Source organism: Gymnogyps californianus, chromosome 4 (genome assembly GCF_018139145.2).
Source record: "Gymnogyps californianus isolate 813 chromosome 4, ASM1813914v2, whole genome shotgun sequence".
NCBI lineage: Eukaryota > Metazoa > Chordata > Aves > Accipitriformes > Cathartidae > Gymnogyps > Gymnogyps californianus.
Window position 1 is genome coordinate 84,124,462 of NC_059474.1, and position 26,080 is coordinate 84,150,541.

The window sequence follows — 26,080 nt, forward strand, 5'->3', positions numbered from 1 at the left end:
TTTAAACTACCATCCAAGTAACATCATCTCGGGCAGTGTAATGTTTTCAATATTTGATTTATTCCACATGATTTCTAGGCAACCTTTTCTGCACGTTGATTTCCTCCCTCTCACAGTGTTTATCTTGTTATCTGCATAAGCCAAAGGTAGCTGAGGCAAAACACAGCTACCATGTAAAAAAGACAAACTAATACGGGAGGGCAATTAATTGTGCACCAATTGTATTTTATTTACATCTCTACAATTTGAGCTTTAATATTCAGCACGACTCAACCAGAAAGGACTCGATAGCTGGCTACTGTACCCTGCGCTGGGGCCAGCCTGTACCAGAACTGCATCTGTGGGACGGCTGCCAACCCAACCCTATCACGGCTGTGATCTTCAGCCTCTCTCCCCGAACACTTCTCATTTCCATCTTCAAATATGAAACACAGCAAGTAACACGGAATCACTTGTTTCAACAACAACAAGAAGAAACGCTGAGGTGCCTTCCAGGACCCAATCAAGCAGATGCAACAGTATTTAGTGAGAGTTCTTACTTCGCAGTTCAAGAGATATTTCAGAGATAAATTCCCTCTTGTGTTTAAGAGCTGAGTAGCTATTAAGTGAGAGGGTTTCCATTTATAGTTTTCTAACTGTAGCTCAAAGCTTAATCAAGTTAGGCATCTACCAATCTGAAGCCACTGGGATTTCAGGTGTCTCTTGCACAGGTTTTTTTTGTTTTGTTTAAGATAAGTGAAAAGCCTAACTGCAGTCTTAGATACATAAATTCCTTTTGCCACTTATCTCTACTGAAAAGCTTCCTCCTAATTCAGCACTTCTCTACTAGAAGGAAAACCATATACTTAATTTTCATATTTTCTGTATGATTAACACATTGGTTATTGCAATATTTTTCTTATATGCTAGACTTCTGGTAATGGTTTGTGAATTAGTAGGTTTTAAAGCCTTGTGCTTTTCACGGCATTTTTTTTCCTTATCTTAAGTTTCAAGCTAGATTCAGCATCTGTCCTTTGGGGGATCTAGTGCATCTTCTTAGGTGGTTCCCAACTTGTATTCCAGAGCTGTAGAGGAGTGGGTTCCATTTCGGTTGCATAACTATCGAGAGAAACTTCAGCACTTTGAACGCCCCCGTGCTTTAAGTGCTCTTCAGCCGTGGCACATTCAAGCAAACGTACTGACTTCCCTTTGGCAAAGGCGGTGCGTGGGGCATTCGCAATAGGCCATTCACATCAAACAGCAGTCTCTGTTTTTTTAACAGTTCGACTATGAAGGTGCTGGCATATCATACTCTTCTCTTTTAGGTACCTGAGATGAAGAGCGAGAGAACGCATTTAAGTAACACAGAATCCTGCAAAAATTCAATCCAAACTCTATCGTGCTAGTTGAACGGCTGAAAAATGTTATCATGAAAGCTTTTCTGATAGAGAATGGCAATTGCTATTTATTTTTTCTTTACATTTCCTGGCCACTTTGATTCAAAGTGATTATCAGACAGTCATTTGATAACAGATCCACAGCTGGTATAGACTCTCAGTGCATTTGACCTCAGGACGCATAAAAAAAAATATATATCTATGTTCAGAAACACCAATGCGTTTCTAACTTGTACCTGTTGTGCATTTTGAACTACCATCAGAAGAACTCAGGCCATTTAACAGAAGTGAAGTTTGAAAGGGACGTTAAGAATTTGGCACTAATCTAGCTTAAATGCTATGCTACCTAAATAGTACCACAGTATGTACCGCATTTATACTTCCCAAGGAAATACGTAGCAGCAAGTAGAAACTGAGGAACCAGTCTAAGGCTCAGAAGACAAACCAAGTAAAAAGAAGCGACCCTGAGGGTCCAAATTTTCTAGAAAGATTCCCCCATGTGTATGTAGTCAGCATTTATTCCGGAATCTTTAACAGCAACAACTCAACTGGTTATGCAGGATATAGAAAGGATTATAAATCCCACCAAGTTTCACTCAAGTAGTCACAGCACAGTGTTCTAACCACGCTCTGCTACATAAATGCATTCAGCTCTTGAGCCAACCCATAATTGTAAATATTCTCCTGGACTCAAAGTGAGCCCACTCATTTCGCTTCTATTTACCTTGCAATTGTCTGTTGAATCTCCTTTTGTTCTTCTTCATTTATTCTGTGCAGAATCGATTCCAAAAAGGGAAGATGGAATTGAATATACTGAGCAACCTATCAAGACGACAACAAGGAATGCACATTAGCAACTATGCTAATTGGGAAAAACACTGTGAGCTATTAGAATTGCTGATACACGTACGTCACTGCTAATCTCTTCCACATCCCTGTCCATGAGAAAAAACTTGGCAATCTTCTCCGAGGGCCCCTGCAAGAGTCTGTGCAGTAAGGGAACGTCTCCGCTCCTCAGCTGCTTCTTTTCTGGGATGTACAAGAAATGTCGTGATGCACAAAACATATAACAGTGCCTCTAGATACCTCATGCAATTAGCAGTCTTTTTTCTTGACAAAGATCCCATATTTGACTGACGTGCCATTGTGAGATACCTAACAAGTCTCTAATACCTATCTGCAGGAAGATGTGGCACCTAACTTCTATGCATTTTGAAAGAAATTGGTAGATGCGACACAAAGGACTCGCAATTTTAGGTAGCCAAGTAAGCATTTAAGAGACTGATCCCAGGCCCATCAGCTTGACCATGACTCCCTAAAACAACATCTGCCTCATAATTTTCAAACATCGTTTCAACTTTCTCTTTTGACATTTAAGGTACATGCCCACCAGTTCCCTCTCCCATTCTTTCAGGTATTCCTTTTAATAACGATCAAATTTCCTTTTTCCTGAAGAAAGAGAGTAAACTGTGTTGCAGAACTAAACATTTTCCACTGAAAAATGAGTACTTTTAACTAGGCATCTGCGATCCAGGCCTACCATCCAAAACGGTCGATTACAACATCCCTAACACTACCAGCAGAAGCCTGGCATCCCACGGTTGCAGTGTGGCTGTGCAGAATAAAAGTTAGAGCAGAAGAGCATCTTAAACACGGCCTTCAAATACAGAAAAAACGAAGGCATGTTTAGCTGAACCAACCGTACTGGCAGCACGCTGAAAGCGCCCAGAACACAATGACTGACTCAGGTTTTCCTCTCCATCAGAGGAACACACATCTCTAAGGGGTCTCCAGAAAAGCTGAAATGCCACACTGCGCCCACGCGGTCCAAACGAGGACAGATGCCTGTGATGAATCCTGTCTCTCCAAGGTAAGCGGTCCACGCACACGCACAGAGGATCATTAGAGAATAAGTGATCACGCAGCAGTGTCTGGCTTACCTCCGGACGCATGGATAATATAAAGTGCAAATTCATGCGGGCTGTTTTCTATCTGTTAAACACAAACAAAAAAGTCTATTCAGACTGACTGATAACACTTGCCTAGTATTTCACTGTCAGCAGATACTCTGTGCTTCTCAACTCAGATATTTAGATCCAAGTGTGAGACCGAGCTCCTGTCTGTGGAAAAGTTAGAAGATACTGGATTTGGATAAGATAGAAAGCTATGCTGCCATGTTCATTGTCCTTGTACCCCGCTACTGCATGATTGCTTACGGTACCGTATTGCCCAAATCAGTAACACACCGTCTTAAACAACACCAGATCTTTCCAGTCTTGTTTCCTTGGAGCATCTTTAACTACTTCATACAAGTTCCTTTTCAGGTGACCCGCAGATTTGCCAAGAGTCTTACCATCAGAGTAAAACCCTGTGATCTCGTCCTATCCACTTGCCCGCACAACCACACACAGAAAATAGCGGTGCTTTTGAACGCTTATTTTTCAACTTATCCTCTACAACTTTACAACCTGCTCTGTAATTCCATTCCTTATGTTATCATTTGTAGAAGTCAACTCCTCCTTTTCGTATTACACTACCAAGTCTTACTAACCATTTCAAGTAATTCTGCAATAGCAAAGTCTCTAGACAAGTTAAATGGAGAAGTATCAGAAATCGTACACTAAGAAGCTAAGTAGAATAAAGATACTGGAGAAACACACAGCACCAATGGTAAATATCTTTCTGACCAGGTATAATCCTGTTAATGGAAGATGGTACCAAAGAAACTCCAAGGGAGGGGGAAAAAAAAAAAAGTAGTTCAGACAGCATGGCCCTGATCTTGCGCACTAGTTTTAACTCTGACTTACTGGAGCTTTCTATGTGCCTGGATCTAACAGAATGCATCTCCCAGACACTCAGGCTAAAAGAGAATTCCCTATTGTTTTAAGCAAAATACAATTACTAGGGCCCATCGCTAGAGGGAAGCATGGCCATGTGCATTAAACAAACATTCTTTATCTGTGCTAGGAAATGCTGGACGTGCAGCAGCGTTTTCCCCTCCTGTGCATGAGTTTATAGAGAAGCAGTCCTGTAGTTCTTATTTCACTACACGCTATACAGCCAATAAAACTTTTCTAGGCTCAAACAGTCATGAAACATTGTAAAATAAACCCAACTCCTTCCTTGAAATGGCCCCTGTGGGTTTTTTTGTATGCTCTATTCTATGCACTATTCCCCCCCCCCCCCCAGTTATTACCTGCCTTTCACACAGCCCTGGTGTGACACACTCGAGTTAACATTGCTAGAACACGGCTGCACTTGCTTCTGCAAACACACAGAGTTACCTTAAACTTTTGAAGCAATTGTTCTATTACTTGTCTTGTTCTCATCTGGCTGTTGATTCTTATTTTGGTTTCTGATCCGAAAGCTGGAGTAAAAACCGATGTCTAGGAACAAAAACAGCAGCAAAAGGGCATGCGTATGAGGACTGCTGTACTCTATGGCTGGGACTCAAGAAGATACAAACCAGCAGAGCTCTGGGACAAAGCAAGCTGTCAGGTATGCTGCCACTGTTGCCATAAGGCAACGTAAAGGCGGTGTCCTCAGGAGAGCACCCCGGTACGTAGGACCACTGGGGACCCCCAGCGTGCAGCGGCCACGCACACTTGAAACCCGCTTTCCGGAGCAGACCCCGAAAGCAGACCCCAGGGGCTGAGCCCAGGGCCCAGTGACACCGGCCTGGCCACGCAGGGCGGCCAGCGGGGAGTGCCCCTGGTGCCTAAGGGGATGCAGGGCAGTCCAGAAGCTTGCTGGACGTTTTCATCTGTCCCAGTACCCAACCTCAGGTGATGAAAGACAAGCATAAACACTCGTACCTCGTAGTTGTAGAAGTGGCCATTAATTGAAAACCTGTGAGTTTCTACTTCTGTCCTCGCTATCATGGGGAACTTGGTCCTCTTCCGCACCGCCGCAGCATTGCTGCCGGCCCTGGGCAGGGTAGCACAATCGTGTTCCTGCTCGCTCTTGGACTTCAGAGTGCGGCTTTCGTAACATGAATAACCTGGACAAAATGAAACCGCATCAGCATATTGTACAGCTGCTCTACCCTCCTTGCCAGCACCCCCATAGGAAGGAGGCTCTTGTGGAAGGATTTTTTTTTTTTTTTTTATTATTTTTTGGGTGGGTGGGGGGAGTGGGAGACGAGTAAGGCACAGGCATACGATGCAGAGCAGCAGGCTATCTGCAGTGGCCACAGTTTGCTATTTTGTTCACTTCTTGGGAATGATTTCTTTGGTGAAAGCACAGCCCGTTAGCACCGCCATTCCAAAAGTTACCTGCACAGCAATGTTTTCACTAACCAGTCATATGTCAGTGTTTCACTAGCATGTAATAGATGTTAAACAGAGATAGAAAAATCTTTCCCTTTACTGGTAGGGAAGGCCGAATGTGTCCAATTATTTTTGCACAGTCACAGAACAAAATTTTTAGTGAACATAAGAGCACCGACACTAACTTTTCTCAAGGTTTGGCTCTTCCTCAGTAGATTTCAATGTCTCCCCGCTAATATGATGTAGGTCATCAAATTCTCCCCAGCGTGTCATTCCCCTGAAACAGCAAACATATATTTATAGTTGATTACTCCTCATTAACTCAGTGATTTCAATTTATCCTGTAGCCAGGCTTCGTGTACTACATTCCTATCCCTGTTCAAAACTTCATAGAACACGACTACAGACTTCAATGGGGTGTATGAAGCCACTAATTTTAGTTCATGTCATAATACAGTTAGTAAAATGTGGTATGACTAGGGATCCCAAATGTAACACAAGCCTATTTAGAGCCTGTTGAACATCGACCATGATGTCCCTTAGATAATTTGCAGTCATTCTTTATCTATTTTATAGCAATGCCCTGGATTAATCACATGTAGGATACCAGGCAGGCATACAGAAGACACACACATATTGTGGTTTAAATAGTCACAGGACACATCATGTCTGTTATACAGACAGGAAAGATTAAATTACCGTACTAGCCCTCGTGCTATCCAAACCGGATCTGTACAAGCAGGGAATTCAATCCAGCCTGTTTTAAAACCCATCCTGCTTTATGCCAATATTTCCATAATTCACTGCATAAACTCTCTAGCAGAAAGTCTTTGGCCAGTTACGGCTCTGACTGAGAATAAACCAATTTGCAGGAAAATATTAAAAACTCATTTCCTATCTATATTCAAAACAATATTCAACTAACTCCATGAACGTGCCAAACGACGATCTCAGCTGTGTTCCATGCATTTAAAAAGTTCATTTAAGATCAAACAGTCAAGCTGCTCTGCATACCTTAAAGCATGTCAGGGCAGCTTTGCTTTTCTGTGATCGTGAATTAATATTTACTTGAAGATTCAGATCTCCATCAGTGATAAGTTTTTTAAGAAATAAAAAGGCAAAGAGTAACTTGAACTGCCAGACCGGACCCTATCCTACAGGCCACACGCACCCCATAGCAGTAAACCCGGTCAAGGTAAACAAAGAGAACCCGATTTGCCTGAGACTCGAGTCCTTCGCTGGCTCCTCCTGTCAGGTTACATCCCTTAATTTCAACAGCAAGAGACAGGGAGGAAGGCTGTCCCTGACTTTACCGGAACTCCACAGCTGCAATCATGGTAGAATTAAATCCACAAGTCAAACACGTACCACATGCCATCTAAGACAATGGATAATTAAGAAAACGAGCTCTGCAATACAGAATTTATCAGGGAGTCATTCAGGGTAAGCATTGGCTCAGCCTCCATATTGCACATTACTCTGCTTCAGCTCATCAGATACAATTCAAAATTCACCAACCAACACTTGGGAAATAGTGTTCAAAATAGGAAGAAGAAACACTCTGAGAACCTACATCAGCTTTTTAAGACAGGGCAAATCTAGCAGGAGTCAGATCAGCACAATGCGCTCAGATACGAAACGTCACAGGCAGCAGCCTGAAGGAGCAGCTGATCCGTGTGTCTAAGGGGTTTTAACACTAGATTTCGCACGGACAAAGCCAGTATTCATTCCCTGGCTTGAACTTTGCCCTGACAAGCAATGCTTTCACACCCGAAGTACCCGGGAAGGTAACCTGCGACAGACAATCACTTAGCACTAACCTACCAGCTTTTTGCTTCATGCTGTAGAACGTGCACCGACATGAGGTCTTTCAGGGGCTACCCACTTATTAGGTATACATATATACATGGGGGGGTGTGTGTAAGTTTTTATACATATGCATGAGAAGAGTCAGTATAAACACAAGCAGCCTCCTCCACCTTCTCAACTGTTCTTAAGCCGAACGCCAGACAAAGATGCAACAAAGATGCCTCTTTCTGCCCAGCAGAAGCTGTTGAAAGACCGCACCAGTTACACTGGGCACAGAGTACTGCTGCGCAAGCGCCCACCACAGCCTTTGGGGACTCTGGGATACACAACCTGCCATATCCATTGAAGCCACCTACACGAGCTGTCTCGAAATACTAGCCTGCCTCCTTCTTATGGAAGTTAATACCTTACCTTTTACTAGGGAACAAACCCACACTCCCGGTTGGCTTCAGGGTTACAAAGGAGGCTATCTGCTTCTCATCTTGAATTTTTAATTGGATGGGATGTCGGACTCCCCAAAATATTGACAAGATTCCTTCAATAAATGGTTTGCTTCCTTCTCGCTGGGGAAAAAAAAAAAAGGAATAAGGAGTGCTGCATAATAATAATCGAATAATAATAATCAAGTAATAATAATCGATTTTCCCTCAAAGTAACAGGAATACGATGAAATCGCTGAGGCCGACATGGCCCTGGAACAGGTCACCTCGAGAGGCTCTGTAATCTCCATACTTCAAATATTTCCAAAACAGCTAGCTAAAGCTGCAGCTGACCTGATCTTGTGTCAGCACTAGCCTGACTTTGACCAGGAGGTTTTCCAACCAACACATCCATGATTCCATACAACTGCAGGTCAAATCCTCTTTGTTCTACTTGGATGACTACCTCTTCTGAACCAGGGTGCTAAGAAGGTGGTAAAGGGGAAGAGCGACTGCTGGTGAAGGAGGAAGAAGCAGTTAATGAAATCATCCTTATTGACGCAAAGCACTGCATCAGTCCGAAACCCGTTACCGGTCCCCACTCTTGCTGACACAGAACACTGGCACTGCAGAATGAGCTGGGACAGAGAAGTGAGAACCGCCCATCCATTTGCAGACCATTTTTGCCCACAATTGCTCTAATGTCCTTTTGGGTCTTGATATCAGCAAAACAACAGAAACGCAGCTTGTGAAGGAGAAGGAAGTTGAGACCTCTAAACCAGGGACTCTGTGGTACAAGACACATGATTCATGCTTTCATCGGTCCTTCAGCTCCACAGGCCCTTCTGGTCTCCACAGAGGATGCATTCCTGGGGCTACGCTTACAAGCATTGTCTCTGTCCTGAAGGTTCACATTCGAGGAGAGAGCGGTAGTCTCTCCTTGATCCGAGTGGCAGCAGTCCTACCATTACACGCTGTGGGTTGAAGCTGAAGGGGCGGGGGGGAACTGCACCCCACAGAAGTATTTGCAGCAGTACTACTCCCTCCCAGCTAATGATATAAGACTTGAGAGTTCAACCCAAAGAACTATGTCCTGTGATACGCTAAGGACTGGGATGGCCAGGAGACCACACTGTTAAAAATCTGAAACTGCCACTAGCCTGAACATATCTATTTCTGCTCTTTTCTGCTCACAACATCAGACTTTAGCACTTGCTGTGGCGTTTTTATTACGGTGATATATTCTGTCTAATATATTAACACACAACAGGTATCCTACACGGTTCAGTCTAGCCGCATTAAACGTCAGCGCCCATTAGTGCTTTAACTAGTATTACATTGTCCTTTCTGTATTATTTTTACATAGATCCTTACCTGATCATGTGACAGTTGCAGATTTTCTTGATCGGAATAGTAAGAGTTATAAGTCTTCAGAAGAGAACTGAGCTGCTCTCTAGAATAAAAGAACACAACGAAAAGAATAATTTTTTAACATCTCTATCACTGTAAAAACCAGGTGCTAAGTGGCAGGGTGACACCCTGTATCTGCGTTACCTGCTGCATCTTCGTACAGGTTTGTTAACGATTAATACATCATTTTCCGGGAGTAAAAGTTTGTCGGGATACTGGGTTGCTAGCAAGTTGCTTCTTTAAAGACCTGATACACAGAGGTAACTAATCGGTAGCTGTCTGATGTGACGTTAGTAACACTGCCCCAGAATAACTTGTACTTTGGACCTCTGTTACAGCCATGAGGGGGAAGTAAACAGGAACAACGCGCCCATGCACCAATGCTGCAGATCATTTTAGTTAGGTTACAGTTGGTTTTCCCCACACTACGGTTTCCATGGGGTTTCGGTATTTTTTCAGATGCTCTTATTTCCAAATATCTACAGCATGCCTAGACAAAACATTTCAGTTTCCTTCTGCTTGAAACAACAGCTTTGCACTAAGTCTTTGCTTGGAGGAGAAAGGTCTGAGATGAAGAGAACCTCTGCCAACAAGCAAGGATTATAAGCCTGCCCATCACTTTGGATTTCAAACAGAAATTCATGATGCAGTTAAAAAGCAACATAACATTCTGCTTTGAAAACAGTGTTGAAGCAGAAAGGCCACCTGAGGCACACTGGTGCTAATGACAGTTAAAACTTAGTATTTATGAACCACCATGGGAGATAACTATGCCTGTCTCCATCCTTGATAAACTCTCAACACTGCAAGAGAAGAGGGTTTCAGAAAACGTTTCACATTTGATGGCATTTCAAAATAACCAAGTTAGAGCTACTGCACATCCCAGTTTCTAGGCCACAGCCACCTCCTCCTCCCTTTGGCAACTTCGGAAAGAACGGATTTTAGCTACTGGGTTTTAACTCTGTGATTTCCAAACCTCCCGGGAAATTTCAGCAGAGACTGGGCTACTCAACATCCTGAAATCCTGAGCAGCCTGTGGGTGCACAGACAGCACTCCTGCAGCATCCCGGGTGGGTTGAAGTCACAGCGCAGGGCAACGCCAGCTCTCCACCGAGAGCCGGTGCAAACGCCGCTCCCGCCCGAGCTAACAGCAGTAGTGCTGTGGACAGCCCACATCACCGACCCTGCCCATACAGCCCTTGTAAATGGGTAAGCAGCAATAAATGCCACAGGTAAGAAGCATTGCACAACCACAGGCTGGGGGATGATTGCTTCGGTGCCAGCACTGTGGAAAAGCACCTTCCAATCACTGCTAGGCAGCTGCTGATCCCGCGTCAGCAGTGCCATGCTGTTGTGTAAGAAGTAACCACCATACAACGAAACGCACATGGCAATTTCCTCTTCAGAGCAAGGCTGCTTGAATTATGGCTCAAGGCCGAATGTGGTCAAAGCACTCTGCCTTCTTAGCGCTGCTTTTGAAGAAGGATACACACCAAGTTGACAGAGTCCAAAGAAGAGCAGGGGGAGCGATAAGTGGTGTGAACTGTGAAGACAATAAGCAAGCTGCAGCTCAGGCTAAGGAGAACTGAATAAAGACAGAATTACATGATACGTATTTCAGGACCATCGAGAATGAAACGCTCTTAACACTTAAACAGCAAAGATTATTTAGATTGTAATTCAAGACGGCAATTGCCACCAGCAAAGATAATTAACCATGGGAAACAGTTGCATGGAAGCATATGAGTTCGTCCTCACAGACAATCTTTAACCACTGACATGACTAACCATCAAGATGGTTTAATGTACTGTCTTGCAGTGGTGAGTGAAGACACCAAGTTTTTTTTCAAATAGCGTCTATTATTTCCATGTTTTTGTCTAGTATGAGATATTACAACAGTTGAACCACAGGCAAAACAGACAGCATTTGCTAACTCTTCTCACAGTAAGTTCCACAGAGACCTACTGAAACTATTCAAGACCCATGTACCATCACATGTACTATTACAACTCCTACACCAATTTGAACTTAAAAAAAAACCAGAAGAAAAGCAAAAACCCCCACCCCAAAACCAAGAATTGACTTCTAGCACCATCATTGACAAACAAATCACACATGGGAATGATGCTCAGTAGAAGTTACATTTTAATATTTCAGCAGTCAGAGTTCACCAAGAACATCAAAGAAATAATATCAGAGCTGCAGGAATATATGGACCACGACTATATGCTAAGTATTACACACCACCTTCTGTGAGATACACGTTTAGAGAGGAATTTTACAGTACAGCCTTGGGGCATCAGAAACACTGTCATGAATAGCTTCAGCAGAATTTTAACATTTGTTTTCCTGTAACAGCCACAACACACCCACGTCCCGGAACACGAGGACACCGTCAGCGATGACAGTGGCACCCTTATCAGAGATGACAAACCTAAGAGTGATCTCTCCCCTACGAACGGGATCAGCTTCTCCGTCACTGCAAAGCGGTTCAGAAGATATTTTGAGAGGTGAAATGAATATTATTTGATAGCGTCTCTCTCTGATTGGATTATGACTCAGTTTACTCAAACTGACTGTCTAAATGGCTGCACATTTGACTGTGTAAACTTAATAAAAGAGTCAGTGTTGCTCAGGGGATCTCACCTAAGATATTAAGAAACTCCAAGAAATCACTGCAAGAGAACAGAAAAGGATGGATTACGCAAAGAAATATAAATCATTTCGGCTGGAAACGGCTATGTATGATTTTCAGTGTACCAATTAGACAACAAAAGTATCTTCTCCTGGGACTGCCCTAGTCTTACTCCAGCAACGTACACCCTCTTCTGTGGCTTATGACACACGCGCTCTTCTTCCACTTTCAGCCTCGCCTGTCTACAGCCTCTCTGAGAGCTCAAAGCAAGTGCCTTACGCAGGATTGCGTTTCCCCGTCACCTCTTACCACCTATACATATCCAAAGCATCTGGACAACACGGCATCTCTGAAGAACACTACGCACAACTATATCGTGATGTCGGTCTCTACATGGGATACAGACCTGTAGCACCTGCTTCTTCCTTCGGGGCGAGGCAGGCAGACCTCTGACACCATGTCAAAGCCGAGGGCCCGAGCGGGACTAACGGACACCGCTGCTCGAGAGCCCGGCATTGACACTGGTCAGCGGGAGCGTGGCCTTCCCCCAGGCTTGGCTGCTGACACACTGGCGAGGGAAGTGGGGGGAGCAGGGAGGCCAGTTAATGCGTATACGCTGTGTTTGAGGCAGAGGGGCACGCCGAGCACGTGAGTGAAAAGCTTGCATACCCTATCCCTCCCTCGCTCCGCTTAATAAACTGAATTTGGCAGTGTCCCGTTGCTTGGTGAGCCTTTTTCTGTGGTGAGAAGGGAGAAGACAAACAGGGCTATTACTCAGCAGGTAACTTGAGGACAAGGACTGCACCACTAAACTCAACAAGGTTAACTGCATTCCCTTCTAACACTCTGGATGTCAATTATTTACTTTGTTAACCTACTGCAACTCCCCCAAAATATTTTGAAGTGGCTTTATCAACAGAGTGCTGGGCTCCAAGACAGCATTTTCAACTTTTACTTCAAGTCACTTTGCTCTTATATCTTAGTAATACGGGTGGTGAAAGCCTTTCTCTGCATTGTGTTCGAACAGCTCATTACAGGTTCTCTGTGTCTCCTGAGCTATGAGGGATTGTATTCAGGTCATCCCACCAAGAGGGAAAGTTTTAGTAGACTTAGAGATGAATCAGGTACAAGCAAAACTTGAATCACGCTGGCTAAAGGTAAGCAAGATTAAGCACGCCTTGGCCTCATACACAGGCAAAATCCAGATGCAACTTAAGATTAACGTGCAACTAAGAGATACGGAGTTTTGTTTGACATAACTTGTGATAGACCTGCTGATCCTGCTTGCGAGGTGCCTAAAATGTAAGTCTCCTTACACTTTGCGGCCTAATTCCTTTGGCAATCACTTTATTGACAGCTGTTATTTTACAAGCTTTTTCCACCTAGAAAGTTGGGGAGATCAGTTCCCTGAAGACAGATTAGGAATAACTAAGGACTTGGGTCACACTCCAAGGCCCATCTATTACTCTTAGTCCATGCTGGCTGCAAAGGCAAATAAAATCATCGGTTAAAAGCACCAAGTGATGTGGTAAGGGTTATCTCTGAAGCAGATTCCGTTTCTCAGAGCAAGCTCTGAAGATTTTTACTTGGTTTCTTGCCTTGTGTAGAAAAACTTCCCATTAACTTCCACAGAAGTTTGCACAAATAAATCCTTCAGGTTTCAGTCTTGCATTAGTGCAACCAACGGTGACGAACCGCAGAAGCGATTAGAAAAGCCCTGAGGGAGAGATTTAACAGCAGCTCACGCTGACTTGTTTGTCCTTGCGTAGTGGAGACATTAGAAAAGAAAATCTTTCCTTACTTTCTTTAGCCCCCGAAAGAAATAACACATGCGCCAGCCTACTAGTTCCAGACCGAGTCTTATCGTAACACATTTTCACTACGAAGGCCCAAAGACTGCCCTAACCGAGAGGCAGATGGTCATCTCTTCAGAGTTACGCTGCCAGAAAATCAGCGGCTCTGTTGTGTTGCAAGACTGTTCCTCATAGCACAGCTTTGTGACAACAGCCAAATGCAGCCATTAATGGAAGCCAAAGCTAAGTAACTGGTAGAATGACCTAGAGATAAACCCAAAAAAGGTAACATTTGCTGCAGATTCACCACTTTCTTCAGTAACGAAGGCAGAACACAAAGGGAGCTGTAAGGTCAAGTGCCCCGGTGGTAAACCACAACAGAGCCCGGATTGTGTTCACTTGAAACGCTAACCCGGGACAATTCACCTGCGTCCTCTCCTCCCCCGAGCCCTACGCATTTATCCTTGGATATTTATGGCAGTTATGCTTAAAGACACAATAGTTCAGCCAGCCAAATAATCCCACAAGCTTTGGTCAGCCTTTTGATCCAGCCATTGTGCAATTCCTAAACAGCAGGCTTGCCACATCAGCAGGATTTGCACGATACAACTGGAAGCGGAGAAATGTAACAGCAGACTGAAGGTATAGATGAGGGACAGTAGTCTGGAAATTGCATTGGAAGCAAGCTTGAGCGCATATGGAATACGTTAGCGATTCTTGAAACACTTCCTCGTTTTTTGCAAGGCAAAGAAACTTGAACAGTACTTTAAACCGTGACTGGAATGCAGAAGGGTCTCAACCAGGATCCACATTTCACCACTTGAACATGCAAATATATAGGGGAATAAAAACCTAGAGACATCGGTTCATCTGATACATTTCCAAATGCTTTTGTATGCCAAATATACATAAACTCACACAGATCAATCACCTCTGACACAACAGCACTATGTCCCAAATTAGTAGCAGTATAAAAGGAACAACTCTTTAGGAGAAGGGGAGGGACGCATTTATTGCCCGTGTGCTTTGGGCAAAGCTCTGACACCCTTCCTTAGAAAGGGAGATAACAGCACTGCTCATGCCACACATAAAAGTATCAGGATTCAGATGCAAGTACCTATTGCCGCGTGAGAATTTCTATCACAGGCCCCATCCCTGGGTGCGTTCACAGTTAGCTTCTTCCCACAGGAGCATCAAGAGGGATGGAAATGAAGTGAGAAAAGAGCCCCCTCTTCCAGCTCCTGTGCTCTGGTTAACAAGGGAAAAATTAATCCCCTAAAAAGGGGATGGAGCTATAGGCCAGGCAGCTCAGGGTTTATGGCAGCATTAGGAAAAATTTCTACCAGCCAGATTTAACTGTGGAAAAAGCATCCCACGAAATACAGCTTGAGTGCAAATCCAAGCTTTTTACAAGCAGGTTAAAGAAGCGCTTTCACTCACCACAGAAGAGAGCTGGCAGCCCGATAGGCCTTTCTGCAAAGAAACCCTGCCATCTGGGGCTACAGACCAAAGCCCGTGCCTTCAACAAGGAGAGCTCAAGTTAAGCACTGGCACTCGTGTTCAACTCCAATAGATTTCGAAGATAGGAAGGTCATCTTCCCCAATTTGGAATTTTATTTCAGTAGCCTCTAAAAGTGCCGTTCTACCTAATGAACAAAATCCACTGACCAAAAGGTTTAACGCTCTGTTTTTTGAAATCCATATAAAGGGCAACTTTGTTCTGTAGACACTTCACAGAAAGCAAGCTGTAAGAATTGCTGCTGCTACCCGCTCAGCTCTCTACAGGATTCCCTGTTAATGAATAAATACGGAGTAACTTCAAAGAAAGCAGCAAAATCATTAATTTTATTTTTTTTTTTTAGTTCTTTACCTGGTTATGAACTTCTCCTCATTGATGGAAACAGAAGGTAGATGCTGTGCTTTCATAGTCACTTTCTTCATTTATTCCAAAGAGATGAATCTAAACAAGAGGTTAAAAAAATAATTATATCCACTAATGCCACTAAGAGAGACTAAGTGGTAAACACAACAACAAAGCCTTAGTTTGCCAAGTGAAACAGGCTCAGACAGTCAAGCTAAGGGTAACTACACCATATTTTGACTACTTTGTACTTAATCTTAATACTCATATATTTCCCATTCCCAGTAAAAGCCATAAGCCATTCCCCCCAAGTATACCACAGTGCCTTAAATCCCAAGTACTACATATACCAGGACGCCCTCAAGTAGTTTTAGGACTACTCTAGAAGTCCATGATTATGCTTCACTTCTTAGTAGACTGAGACTGCAACCCATTTACTGGTTAGGATTCATTTGTTAATTATGGATACAGCATTGCCCAAGGTCACCAAAAAAAAAAGTGACTCAGCAAACCACCCTTAACCACGTTCATAAAACTAGACGAGAGAAGGAGAAGCGTTGATCATTGGCAGTGTCCTGCAGCACACAAAGAAAGCAGCTGAGATATTAAAGAGAGAACAAGGCTATAATTAAAGTGATGTAGCAAAGTAATTTACAGATCTCCATGTAGCGATTCCAGCACGCTGCGTAGGCAACAAGCCAGACCCATGAGACTTCAACAACGCACTCTTCAATAAGCTTAATTATGGAGTCTTGGCTGCTTTCATTCCCCCTCAGGTACTAGAAGAAAAGGCAGACCAAGAAAAGTAACTGAAGAGACTCAGAGACTCAAGATTGACAACTGATACTGCCCTGAAAAAAACACATAGTCTCTGCCCAAGAGGTGGCATCACACAGACGGGGGGGGGGGAAACGAATCCCATGGAAAGCAGTAAAACCTGCAAAGCCTGCATTGGAAGTTGATTATTCCACTTCTATTTCTCTCTCATTTGGGCATGACGACAGAGGAATCTGCCTAACAGCACTTGATGTCCGTTCTCCCTCACACCAGGAGGTTGACTCGAGTCTCATTTCACACTGCATGGGACAGAGCCTGGTCAAAGACATCTGAAATGTAGTTTATTGTCTGCAGTACTAATGAGAAGTAGCCTTCAGAAAATCAATTTAGGAAAGAAATTAAAGCTTGAAAAGATCATGGCTAGCTAAGGAGTAATTGCCTAGCTTCTGCGCAAACGATCCTACACTACTGAGCTTCTTTTTTAGAAGTTACATAAAGTTTCCATAGTCAGAGAGGAATGAGTTCTAAAAAAATACATCTGGACAAACGAGAAGTTTTGCATAAAAAGACATTATCTTCACCCTACAAAACATACAGGAAGTTATTTCACAACCTCTAAAACCAGAGTGCGCTATCAAAATGAGCTTTACATGAGCAGCTGGGGTTTCTAACAGTGCTTCTTCAGCAGCCCACTGAAAAGAGCGGGAAGGAACCTGCTCCACAAACCCACTGTCCTTTGGGTGACATCCACCAAGGCAAAAACATACCTGAAAGCCAAATAAGCCCAGGGACTTCTCTACAGACATGAGCTTGTATGTAAGGAAGATTGTCGTACACCAGTGTGACAGCGTTGTTTCTTTGCCTCTGAAATGAGTTCAGTAATCATTGGCTGCACCCTGAAATCTGATTTCATGTGATTTACTACTACCTCTGACTGAATCAACTGCCTATGCCAGTGTAACTTCAGAACAATTTTAAAAGATGCAGAGGAGTTTATGTACCTTGGCACTTGAATAACTGGATATACACTTAAGCTTCCTCCCATCTGTCAGGAAACAACACGTTAAGAGCAGCAGATAGCCAAGTCACCGCTATTAAACCTAGAGCAGCAACTCTAGCAAGCTCTAGCGCCGCTTCATTGCTCGTGGTTGCATTCTTTTCAATAGAATTTGACCTTAAAATGACTCATATGAAAGAAAAAGCTGATCTCTACAGATTGAGAGCGTGATCTTGACAGAAAAAAACCCCAAGGGGAGTATCATTGAACTACCTGTTTTGTTACACACTGAATGGCTCTTCCTAATTATTTGCCTCAAAAACCTTGAGCATATCTTAAATCAGCTGGATGCCATTAAAATGCTGACAATGAAACCAACTGGAAGAATAGTTGTTGAGGGGAACAATTCTTCACCAACGCCTCCCCCTTTTCTCTCCCTCGCTGCCCGATTAGCCTGGGCAGAGACTGGCCTTTTCTCCTATAGCTGGCGCAGAAGCACAAAAAATGCTCATTACGTTTTCCTCACTTAGGTGACCAGTTCTGCTCATCGGGCTTGTACAAAACATTGCCGCACCACCAGCTCACCCAGGAGATAAAGCGCTTCTCCATGTGCCCTTCCCATAGGCACAGTTTGGCTACACACAGCTTGCGGCCCTTATTTTTAGTTAACCCTGAAACCTGCAGGTTGAGAACATGCAGTGACTTCCCCAGCACAATTATTCGACACCACAAATGACAGCATATTTACACTGGCGCTCCATAAATCCACAAAGCTGTCGCATTTTCTATCACCTCCTGGTGTTTTGTTGTTTTCCATGTCACCTCCCTGTAGTTCTTTTGAGGAAGCAAACAGGAGAAGTGAAATGTGTTTTTCCCATTGTTCCCTTGGATCTGCACTAACAAAAACGTGCTAATTTTCCAGCTCTGCCAACAACGTACAGTTGTGGCCATCTATTGAAAGCTGTCTCCTGACTTGCTTGGTGTCAGACAGGCCTCTTCATCATTATGTTAAACTGGACGAGAACCGCACCGTTCCCTCAGATACGCAAGACCTTGGAAGTGGGACCTTGGCTGGACTAACCTCCTGGCCTGAGACTCAACTAACAAGAAACTTAACGCTCGGAGGAAGACTGAAGCCTAAAATACTTTTGGAACGAAAGAAAAGAAACAGAAGGGAAAGACAGGAGTAAATGAGAAGGAGGGCAGATGCAAAATGAGCAACTCTAGAGGAAGACTGCAACTATTGGAGAAGTCCAGGAAAAGGAAAGGGAAAAAAGACCCCTGCACAATCCCAAAGCTGCAAGAGGATCAACATCAGGGCACAAGACAAATCTCACAAAGGTAGTGAACTTTACTCTTCTCCAAGATTTAGATCTTACCTGAAAGGTTTTTTCCAAGAAAAAGTCAAAGGGTTAGTGGAGAGGCAAATGAGAGGGTTTGCTTAATTTCATTAAGTACGGTGATCTTAAAGCTATTTGCTTAAGGGGACGGCACAGGGACAGGACAGTGGAAGAACAACAAAGCAAAGATAATGGCAAACAGCCACGCAGATTTTTACACAAGCATAAAAGGAGGCAGGGCTGGAAGGAGAAGGACACCCGACATTCAGAGTTGAGCCAAGCAGCAGCTGCAAAGCAGCATTTTAATTTGTACGTAACAGCCTGGATGTGCTTTTTGGCACATCTGTAGATTAAGATGGGGACTGCAGAGTGAGCCGTGTGCTATGCAGAGCTCCTACCAGTGTTAGGAAAAACTGAAAACCCAAACCTCCCCAAAGATTTCTAGGTATTTTGACCCAGTGCTTCCCAAAGCTGTTCCAAAACCACATCAAGTCAGGATGGGGTGAACCTTCTCAGTTTCTTGTACAGAAACCACAAGGCTCAGCTGTCTATTAAGTTAGTTATCAACAACATATACATCTAATATTTTGTACAGCTCAAAGTGCTTTGCACTATAGGCACAATAGCACATATACCCAAGTCATTTTCTAAACTCAAAGTGTCTGGTATTTAGCAAAATTTTGGACCATTACCTATTTCTATAAAAATGAGTTTAGGATTTCTTCACATACATAAGAAATTCAGTATCAGCAGAAAAATTTTACTAGTCTTTACCTAGTCACACGCTCTAGTTATAGGAGCCTTCATGTTAGGGTTTTTCTTGTCGTTTTTGTTTGTTTGTTAAGTTAGATGTCCTCACCACCAAAGCAAAGGTCTAATCCAAAGAAAGTACTTATTCCAAACGCTTGCATTTTCCCCCACTGTAAACAAGGGGTTTTTTTTTTTTCCTTTGTCTTGCAGACTTCTTTACACTTTATTTTAAAAATTAACTGCTACAGTACAGAGCAGTAACAGCACTACTTGAATACAAAACATAGTGTAACCCCTCTGCTCAGGCAGGTTCAGAACAGGCTTTGATTACTGAAACCAAAAGTAAGCTGGTATTTATTTGTGAATATGGCCCCTTAGCTTGGAGTCCCGAAGGAAGCGATGCACAAGCTCCCTCCCTTCACACAATGATGACAGAGCAGGGCTTGCACCAAACCTATTTCAAACACCAAGTAATCCATTATTGTGAAGAGAAGTTACTTTCTATTTCAGGTCGCTTAGGAAAGATAGCTTTTACTTGCCAAAAAGAACAGACAAGGTCACCGATGTAACCTTTTAAATCAGACCGGCGACTGAATGAAGGGCAGCAAAGGCTCATGCCCGTGTACACACTGAGCAGCAGCACTACCGATTTTCTGCCCATTTTAATCACAAGTCTGACTCACGCAAGCCACCTCGAGATTTAGGAACTTCTTAGACAAGAATTTCTGACCGAACATTTCTCCTTCCCTCCGGCACCCTAATTACCCGAAAGGAATTTGACTCGAGCTCTGGGTGACTGCGAAGGACCTTGCTTTCTACTGACACTGCAGGTTACGCAGCAAGCAGAAGAACAGCTCCAGCTTTACATTTCACTTACCTGGGCATACGAACAGAGAAGGAGAAGCAGAGGAGGAGTTTCACATACCTTTCACTGAGCCCTGGAAGAGGCATGACAGCATTGCACTGGCTGACAGCTACCTCTGCTACTTGATGGAACCCACAGAGCTGTTAATCACTATTTTGCTCCCAAACTGGGAGTGCTGGAAACCCAGGACACTCCCCGCACCTCGGTGCATGTCGGGAATATTTACCTACCCACTTTCCTTCCTCCAAGCGGCTGACAGGAGCGCTCCCTTAGTCACGGTTACACCTACAGGGAGGCTCCAGTTAACACTTTAATCACTAACTTCATAATGAGAGGCAACCTGCTGACTCTTAGTAATCATTTGCTGACAGGGCGCACCCTGAAACATCCTGTGCCGAAAGCACTGTTATGCTTTAACCTCTTGTCTTGTCTGCTTTCTAATTCATAGGATAAAGACGTTTTTGCTTCTCCAGATACACACCAGTCTAGTGTTTGGTGGAATAACTGATACGTGCTATCGGATCATGCCTAAGTATAGATACATGGATTTATAACATTATGACAGAAATTGTGACAACACAGCTTGATCACTTACATACAGCTGTATATTCAATTTTTTCCTTAACAGTACAACAGCCTTATGAATATTACTCATCAGGCAAGAGTTGTGTCCGTAAGAGAGAATGCATCGCTGCTTAGCTTAACTGCTCAGCAGCTAATCGTATAAGCAGATGTTTAAGCTGTAAAAAATAGTTGAACCAACTCACACCTTCCAAGTTCCTACTGTTTGCCCATCCGTTTATAGCAAGCAATTTATTCACAAGATCAAGCCTGAAACCGGCAGTTATTGGGCCACAGAGAGAAAAGCATGAAAAATACTGAGCCTGAATTTGCCTTCATACCCATCTTATTGCACCGTGATTTATATCAAGTTACTTCTGCTTTATCTAATTTCGTGGTAGGGAGAGGCAAAACAGACCCATAAATATTTGATTCCTGATCACATCATTATCCTCTGGTGTGCTCCTCTCAAGAGCTAGACTCACTGCTGTACACACAACTCAATATACTTGATATTTGGGATGACAGTTTATGCCGCAGTTCCTAGCTCTGCACCTGAAAAATATTTAAATAAGGATTTCATTGGCATATATATAACATTGAGAAGTCTCTCAAAACACAGGAGGGAGGTAACTATGACATTTTTGCTCAGTGCACAACAGCACAGAAGCTCCATGCTGTGGTGGGCTAGGACCTTCACACCAAGCTCAACCTCTGGAGCCGCTCCATCTCTTCTGTAATTGTTTAACACAAATCCATACAACTTCCCAACTTGTTTAAAACCAGAGGTTTGATTTTTTCCTGTCACAGCTTCAGACACTTGAACACTCTGCCTGATGCTCTCGGATCAGAGCTCTAGAGCAGAGAGCAAGCCCAGCCTGGCACCTTCAAGTCTCTAACCCAAGATAACGTCAAATCTATGTGTTTCTGACAAGTATGCTACGCTGCTGGACACATACAGCACAAACCTGTTAGGTACCGGGAAGTATCCGAGTATTTTTAGAACTGAAGACCACATTATTCGCTCACAACAGGGCAATGCGATGTTAACCCTTCTGTGTAACTCAAGCTTCATCCCGACCCCCAACTTTGCAGGTTTTCTTTGCTTTTTTAAGATCAATTCAGGTTTTTAGGGATAGCTTTTCTAACTTTACAAGCAAGTTTTGAAAACCCAATGCTTAAATTACTTAAGACTCATGCAAAGATGTCTCAGTAAGAAATTAATACAAGAAAGCAGTAAAAAACCCGGTTGTAATAAAGGACTAGAGTTCTCACTTCCAGTTAAACCAGGTGTGTTGATTTTTACATGGGCTTGGCAAACACAGCTCAGGTTTGTTTCTAGTTTTCACCTCTCACACTTGAACTACTCCTACCAACAGCCCAGTTCTGATCTCACTTGAGTCATACGCAATTACCCAGCAAGTACTTTGTGGAGACCGGTCAGAGCAGACTCGGAAGAGGTATCACGTTGTGGGGGAGGGGAAGAAGAGGTCTTTGGGCCATATAGCAGGAATTAGTTTACTGTAAACGCCAAGAAAAAGAACGCTTCTCTTCCTGTCATAGGAAAGTCAATCATCAATGCACAGAGAGCATTACGTTTTCATCTTTCATAATAAACATAGTTTATACGCCCTGGAAATCTAGGAACAAGTGACAACTTGGTTATACTATTTCACCCCTTAAATGAAAGGGTAACTATGATTTCTCTAGAACAGGCAGGGAATGTGATGATCCTGGAGTCTTCAAAGGCTGTGTTACATTTCTGGCTCCTTGCATGATTAATAGTCAAATAATTTTAAGTTAATAAGTAACTGGAAGCTGGAGTTCAGCTGTTTAATAACTTGGCCTCAAATCATTAACAAACAGACTGCTAAAGCTAGCAGAACATCTCAAACGGGAAAAACTAAGAGATTCCTGTTCTATTTTTGTAGTACACAATCATAATAAGCAGGCTGGCCACGGCAAGATCATACAGGCAGGCTGGACTTCAGTGGAAGTGTTTTGATAAACACGACAGGATATACATGAGCTCACAACAGATTTCTCTGCTTTATAGTGAGAAGGAAAATCCCTAATATTGTTTGCAAACAGCTGTTTCTGGGCAACTTCAGATCATTAAGTGCAAACACGGAAAATTCTTCTTGGACTTTCTGAGCCAGCTACTGCAACACAAAAGTAGAGCTGGAACTGAAAAGATCTGAAGTGAACATAAAGCAAGTGATCAGTCCTTTCCTTTATGTTACTACCAGGAGGATTGCATTGGTAATAGCAACACATCAAAGAATCTAGAACAACTGGATTTACCCTGCAAAGGACCTCCCATTCTTTAGCAAGATTATTTTCTGTCATCGCACCAAAGTGCCAACAGCAATACTTGTGTGCCAGGACATGTTTTGCAGACACGACTGATAAGCATGGAAAACAGAAACTAAGAAACAGACAGTTAGCTCAGATAATTAAATATGCCATGCACATACATCCGCTACAATGCCTTATAATCTATGATGGGCCATAATCCCTCACACACAGAATTTGGTGAATTTTGGGGGCCACAAGTTTTTAAGGAATAGAAAAGAACCAGAGCTGATGTTTGCAGCAGCACATGTGCCAACGGCTATGGTTTCTGACATGATTTAAAGAACTGGAACTTCCCAGGTACTGACCTTTGCCTGCATGGAAAGCAGCTTGCAGAGATCACTGCCTTTATCCTCGTGAGCCAGTGTTAGAGGAACAGGTCTCACCTAAGCATCTGAAACACCATTAGTCATGCACCATGGCTTGCATTGATTATATACACCCATTAAGTCATCCATTTGATATTACAGAACTTTATAAAGCCACACAAGAATTTTCATTGCCTGGAGCTATAACATATTATAAAGGGCAGAACCAGAGGGAACTGCCCTGTCCAAAAGAGCTACAGTCAGACAGCTTGTTACTCCCATGAAAGCTCAACCATGAGTAAAATCACCACCTCACCACACCCAGCCAATGTACACAGCACTCATAAGCCCTAACTCCTCCACACTCAAGGTTTCCAGACCCAGACTTTCCTCAAATCCAAAGTTTTCCCTATAATATCACTCTTCAGATTTCTTTCTACATGTCTCTCTATATCTGTGCTCTTCTCACTTCAAGATACTACAAAACTCGTGGGCTACCTTTCTTTTCAGAACCACAATCAAGACCACCCACACTCCCCTGACAAAAAATCATCTGTTCTCCTCCCTCCTGTTGCCTATATAGGATCCTTTTACGCTCAGGTCACTCCTCTGTAATGGCCAATTGAGAGTCATGTGCCTGTAGCACCTGACTCCCATTTCCAATATGCTAATGATTTTTCTTTAATTACCTCTTTCTGCAGGCAGCTGAGTCGTACTATGGACTGTCTCCTCTTTCCTGTTCCTTTTAAAAATATCAGTCCAGTACTCTCCACAAGCGAACGGTCATGCTAGATCTAAACTAGAGTTTTGGGGAAGCTGCAGATCTTAACTCTGACCTGAAGCGATGACCATCGTTCCTGGGAAGGCGTACCCACCTGCTGCACTTGGAACTGCCCTTGCTAAACAACCAGTTATTTTTTTCTGTTACTTCTACGCTTGCCTTTAGACTGTGTACAAATAAATGGGAAGATTCGATTTGCAAAGTGTTGTACGACTATTTGAGAACGGACAATTACTGTGCCCAAATTTTCCCCATTCTCCTCATCCTAACATGTCCCAAATCATAAAGCAAACTTCAGCAATAACCCTAATTGCAATATATTTTGCATCACAGACGTACGTATGCGAGTCTGTATTTTCTCCACGAACCCAGTGAAGAAACGGGAAATGTCTTGGCTCCACTGAAGATCAGTCCTAGAGTCACATTATAAATACACGAACCATATACAAAAAAGTCTACCAGTAATCAGTCTGAGTTTAATTTCTAACGAACACAATGCAAATCAGACGTTCTTTTCTTGACTTTGCCGCCATACGTGGCACTGTGTAATGAAATGATGAAGTATCTCTAGCATATGGCCTGCGGCACTGTCCTAAGCCCTGTTGAACGTGCCTGCATGTTACTGGATTCAAGGGGATCTGGGAGGCTGTTCACCATCCTGCTCTCAGTGTTCGCTACCCCACCAGTCAAACTTTCAAAGATATTGTCTTTTTTTCCTCAGAGTTTCATCGTCTGAAAATTTACACAGTTCCAGATCCTGAGATGCTCTGAGCACACGCAAGTCTCTGGCAAATTTCGGAGAAGAGCTCGGCAGCAAATTTTTTTCTGTGCAAACTGCGAGATGTATTTGAAAAGAAAAGTCTGAAGTAAACTGCACTTCAGGAGCGTCACTACTATATAGTGTACTACCAAAATGCCTTTAAAGGTCCCTTCCAACCCAAACCATTCTATGATTCTATGAATATACTACTACACTAAGATAAATATTCCCGCTTCATAGCAATTGATGCTGAGTCATAATTATGAAGCAAAAACCTCCTAATGTTAAATTAGCTTAATGCTAAGCTGGATACGGGCTAAAGAGCACTCACGTAAATACCTCGCCGTTGTCTACGCAAACACTTCAGTGGTTAAAAAAAGTAGCCCGGATTTCTAGACATCATTCTCTTCACACTTGCCAACAGAAAGTACAATTTTTCCACACAATACTCTGCTTTGGGGCACTAAATGGAAGTCGCTTTAAGAAAGAATGATAACCTATGCTAGCCAGCATTGCTACAATTTACAGACGTCAAGAAAATGGTAAGGATGAGAGAGGATGTGGAAACTGGATTTAGCAGATATTTTACTGAGATTGAGATTATAAAGCAATTTTAGTAAAGAATGTGTGCTACAAAACTATGTGACATCTCCACCATATTTTACATGACTGTAATCTACTGGACCAAGTTTTCCAATGGCATAAAATGATGAAACTCCATCAATACTGAAGGAAAATAACCCTTCAGTGTACATAGCATCATTAGGGGACCTAGGAGACAACCACAAGCCACCTAGCAAGGGCTCAGCTCCTATAATGCGTTCTCATATCAGGTGCCCAGATAAACAGTATGAAGAGCATGCTCGCACTTATGCCACCTCATTTATTCTAGCATCCGTTCTAGAAGAAAATCAGATTTCCTTAAAGAGCCGTTACACACCAGAGCTTCTCCGGTACAGATCAGGACATAGTTTGTCACTGCAGCAAAGCACACTGAAGTAAGTTTCAGTTATC

General features: G+C 43.1%; 1 protein-coding gene across 5 annotated transcripts in view; it reads right to left on the minus strand.

Moving 5' to 3' along the window:
* Window positions 1-210: 210 nt before the first annotated feature.
* The window catches only part of RASSF6 (Ras association domain family member 6), a 31,584-nt gene continuing 5,714 nt past the window's right edge, over window positions 211-26,080 (minus strand). For 2 of the 5 annotated variants that reach the window (XM_050895959.1, XM_050895962.1), the window contains 10 exons: window positions 15,582-15,671; window positions 9,247-9,325; window positions 7,865-8,016; window positions 5,830-5,921; window positions 5,192-5,376; window positions 4,661-4,762; window positions 3,317-3,368; window positions 2,287-2,405; window positions 2,101-2,198; window positions 211-1,308 (listed from right to left, as the gene is read on the minus strand). In XM_050895959.1, coding sequence (XP_050751916.1) covers window positions 1,233-1,308; window positions 2,101-2,198; window positions 2,287-2,405; window positions 3,317-3,368; window positions 4,661-4,762; window positions 5,192-5,376; window positions 5,830-5,921; window positions 7,865-8,016; window positions 9,247-9,325; window positions 15,582-15,652 — 1,026 coding nt within the window. In that variant the 5' untranslated portion in view covers window positions 15,653-15,671 and the 3' untranslated portion in view covers window positions 211-1,232. Of the gene's footprint in view, window positions 1,309-2,100; window positions 2,199-2,286; window positions 2,406-3,316; window positions 3,369-4,660; window positions 4,763-5,191; window positions 5,377-5,829; window positions 5,922-7,864; window positions 8,017-9,246; window positions 9,326-15,581; window positions 15,672-16,227; window positions 16,263-20,361; window positions 20,421-23,525; window positions 23,612-24,023; window positions 24,076-26,080 lie in introns of those variants that run through there. The other 3 variants (XM_050895958.1, XM_050895960.1, XM_050895961.1) reach the window with 3 other exon arrangements.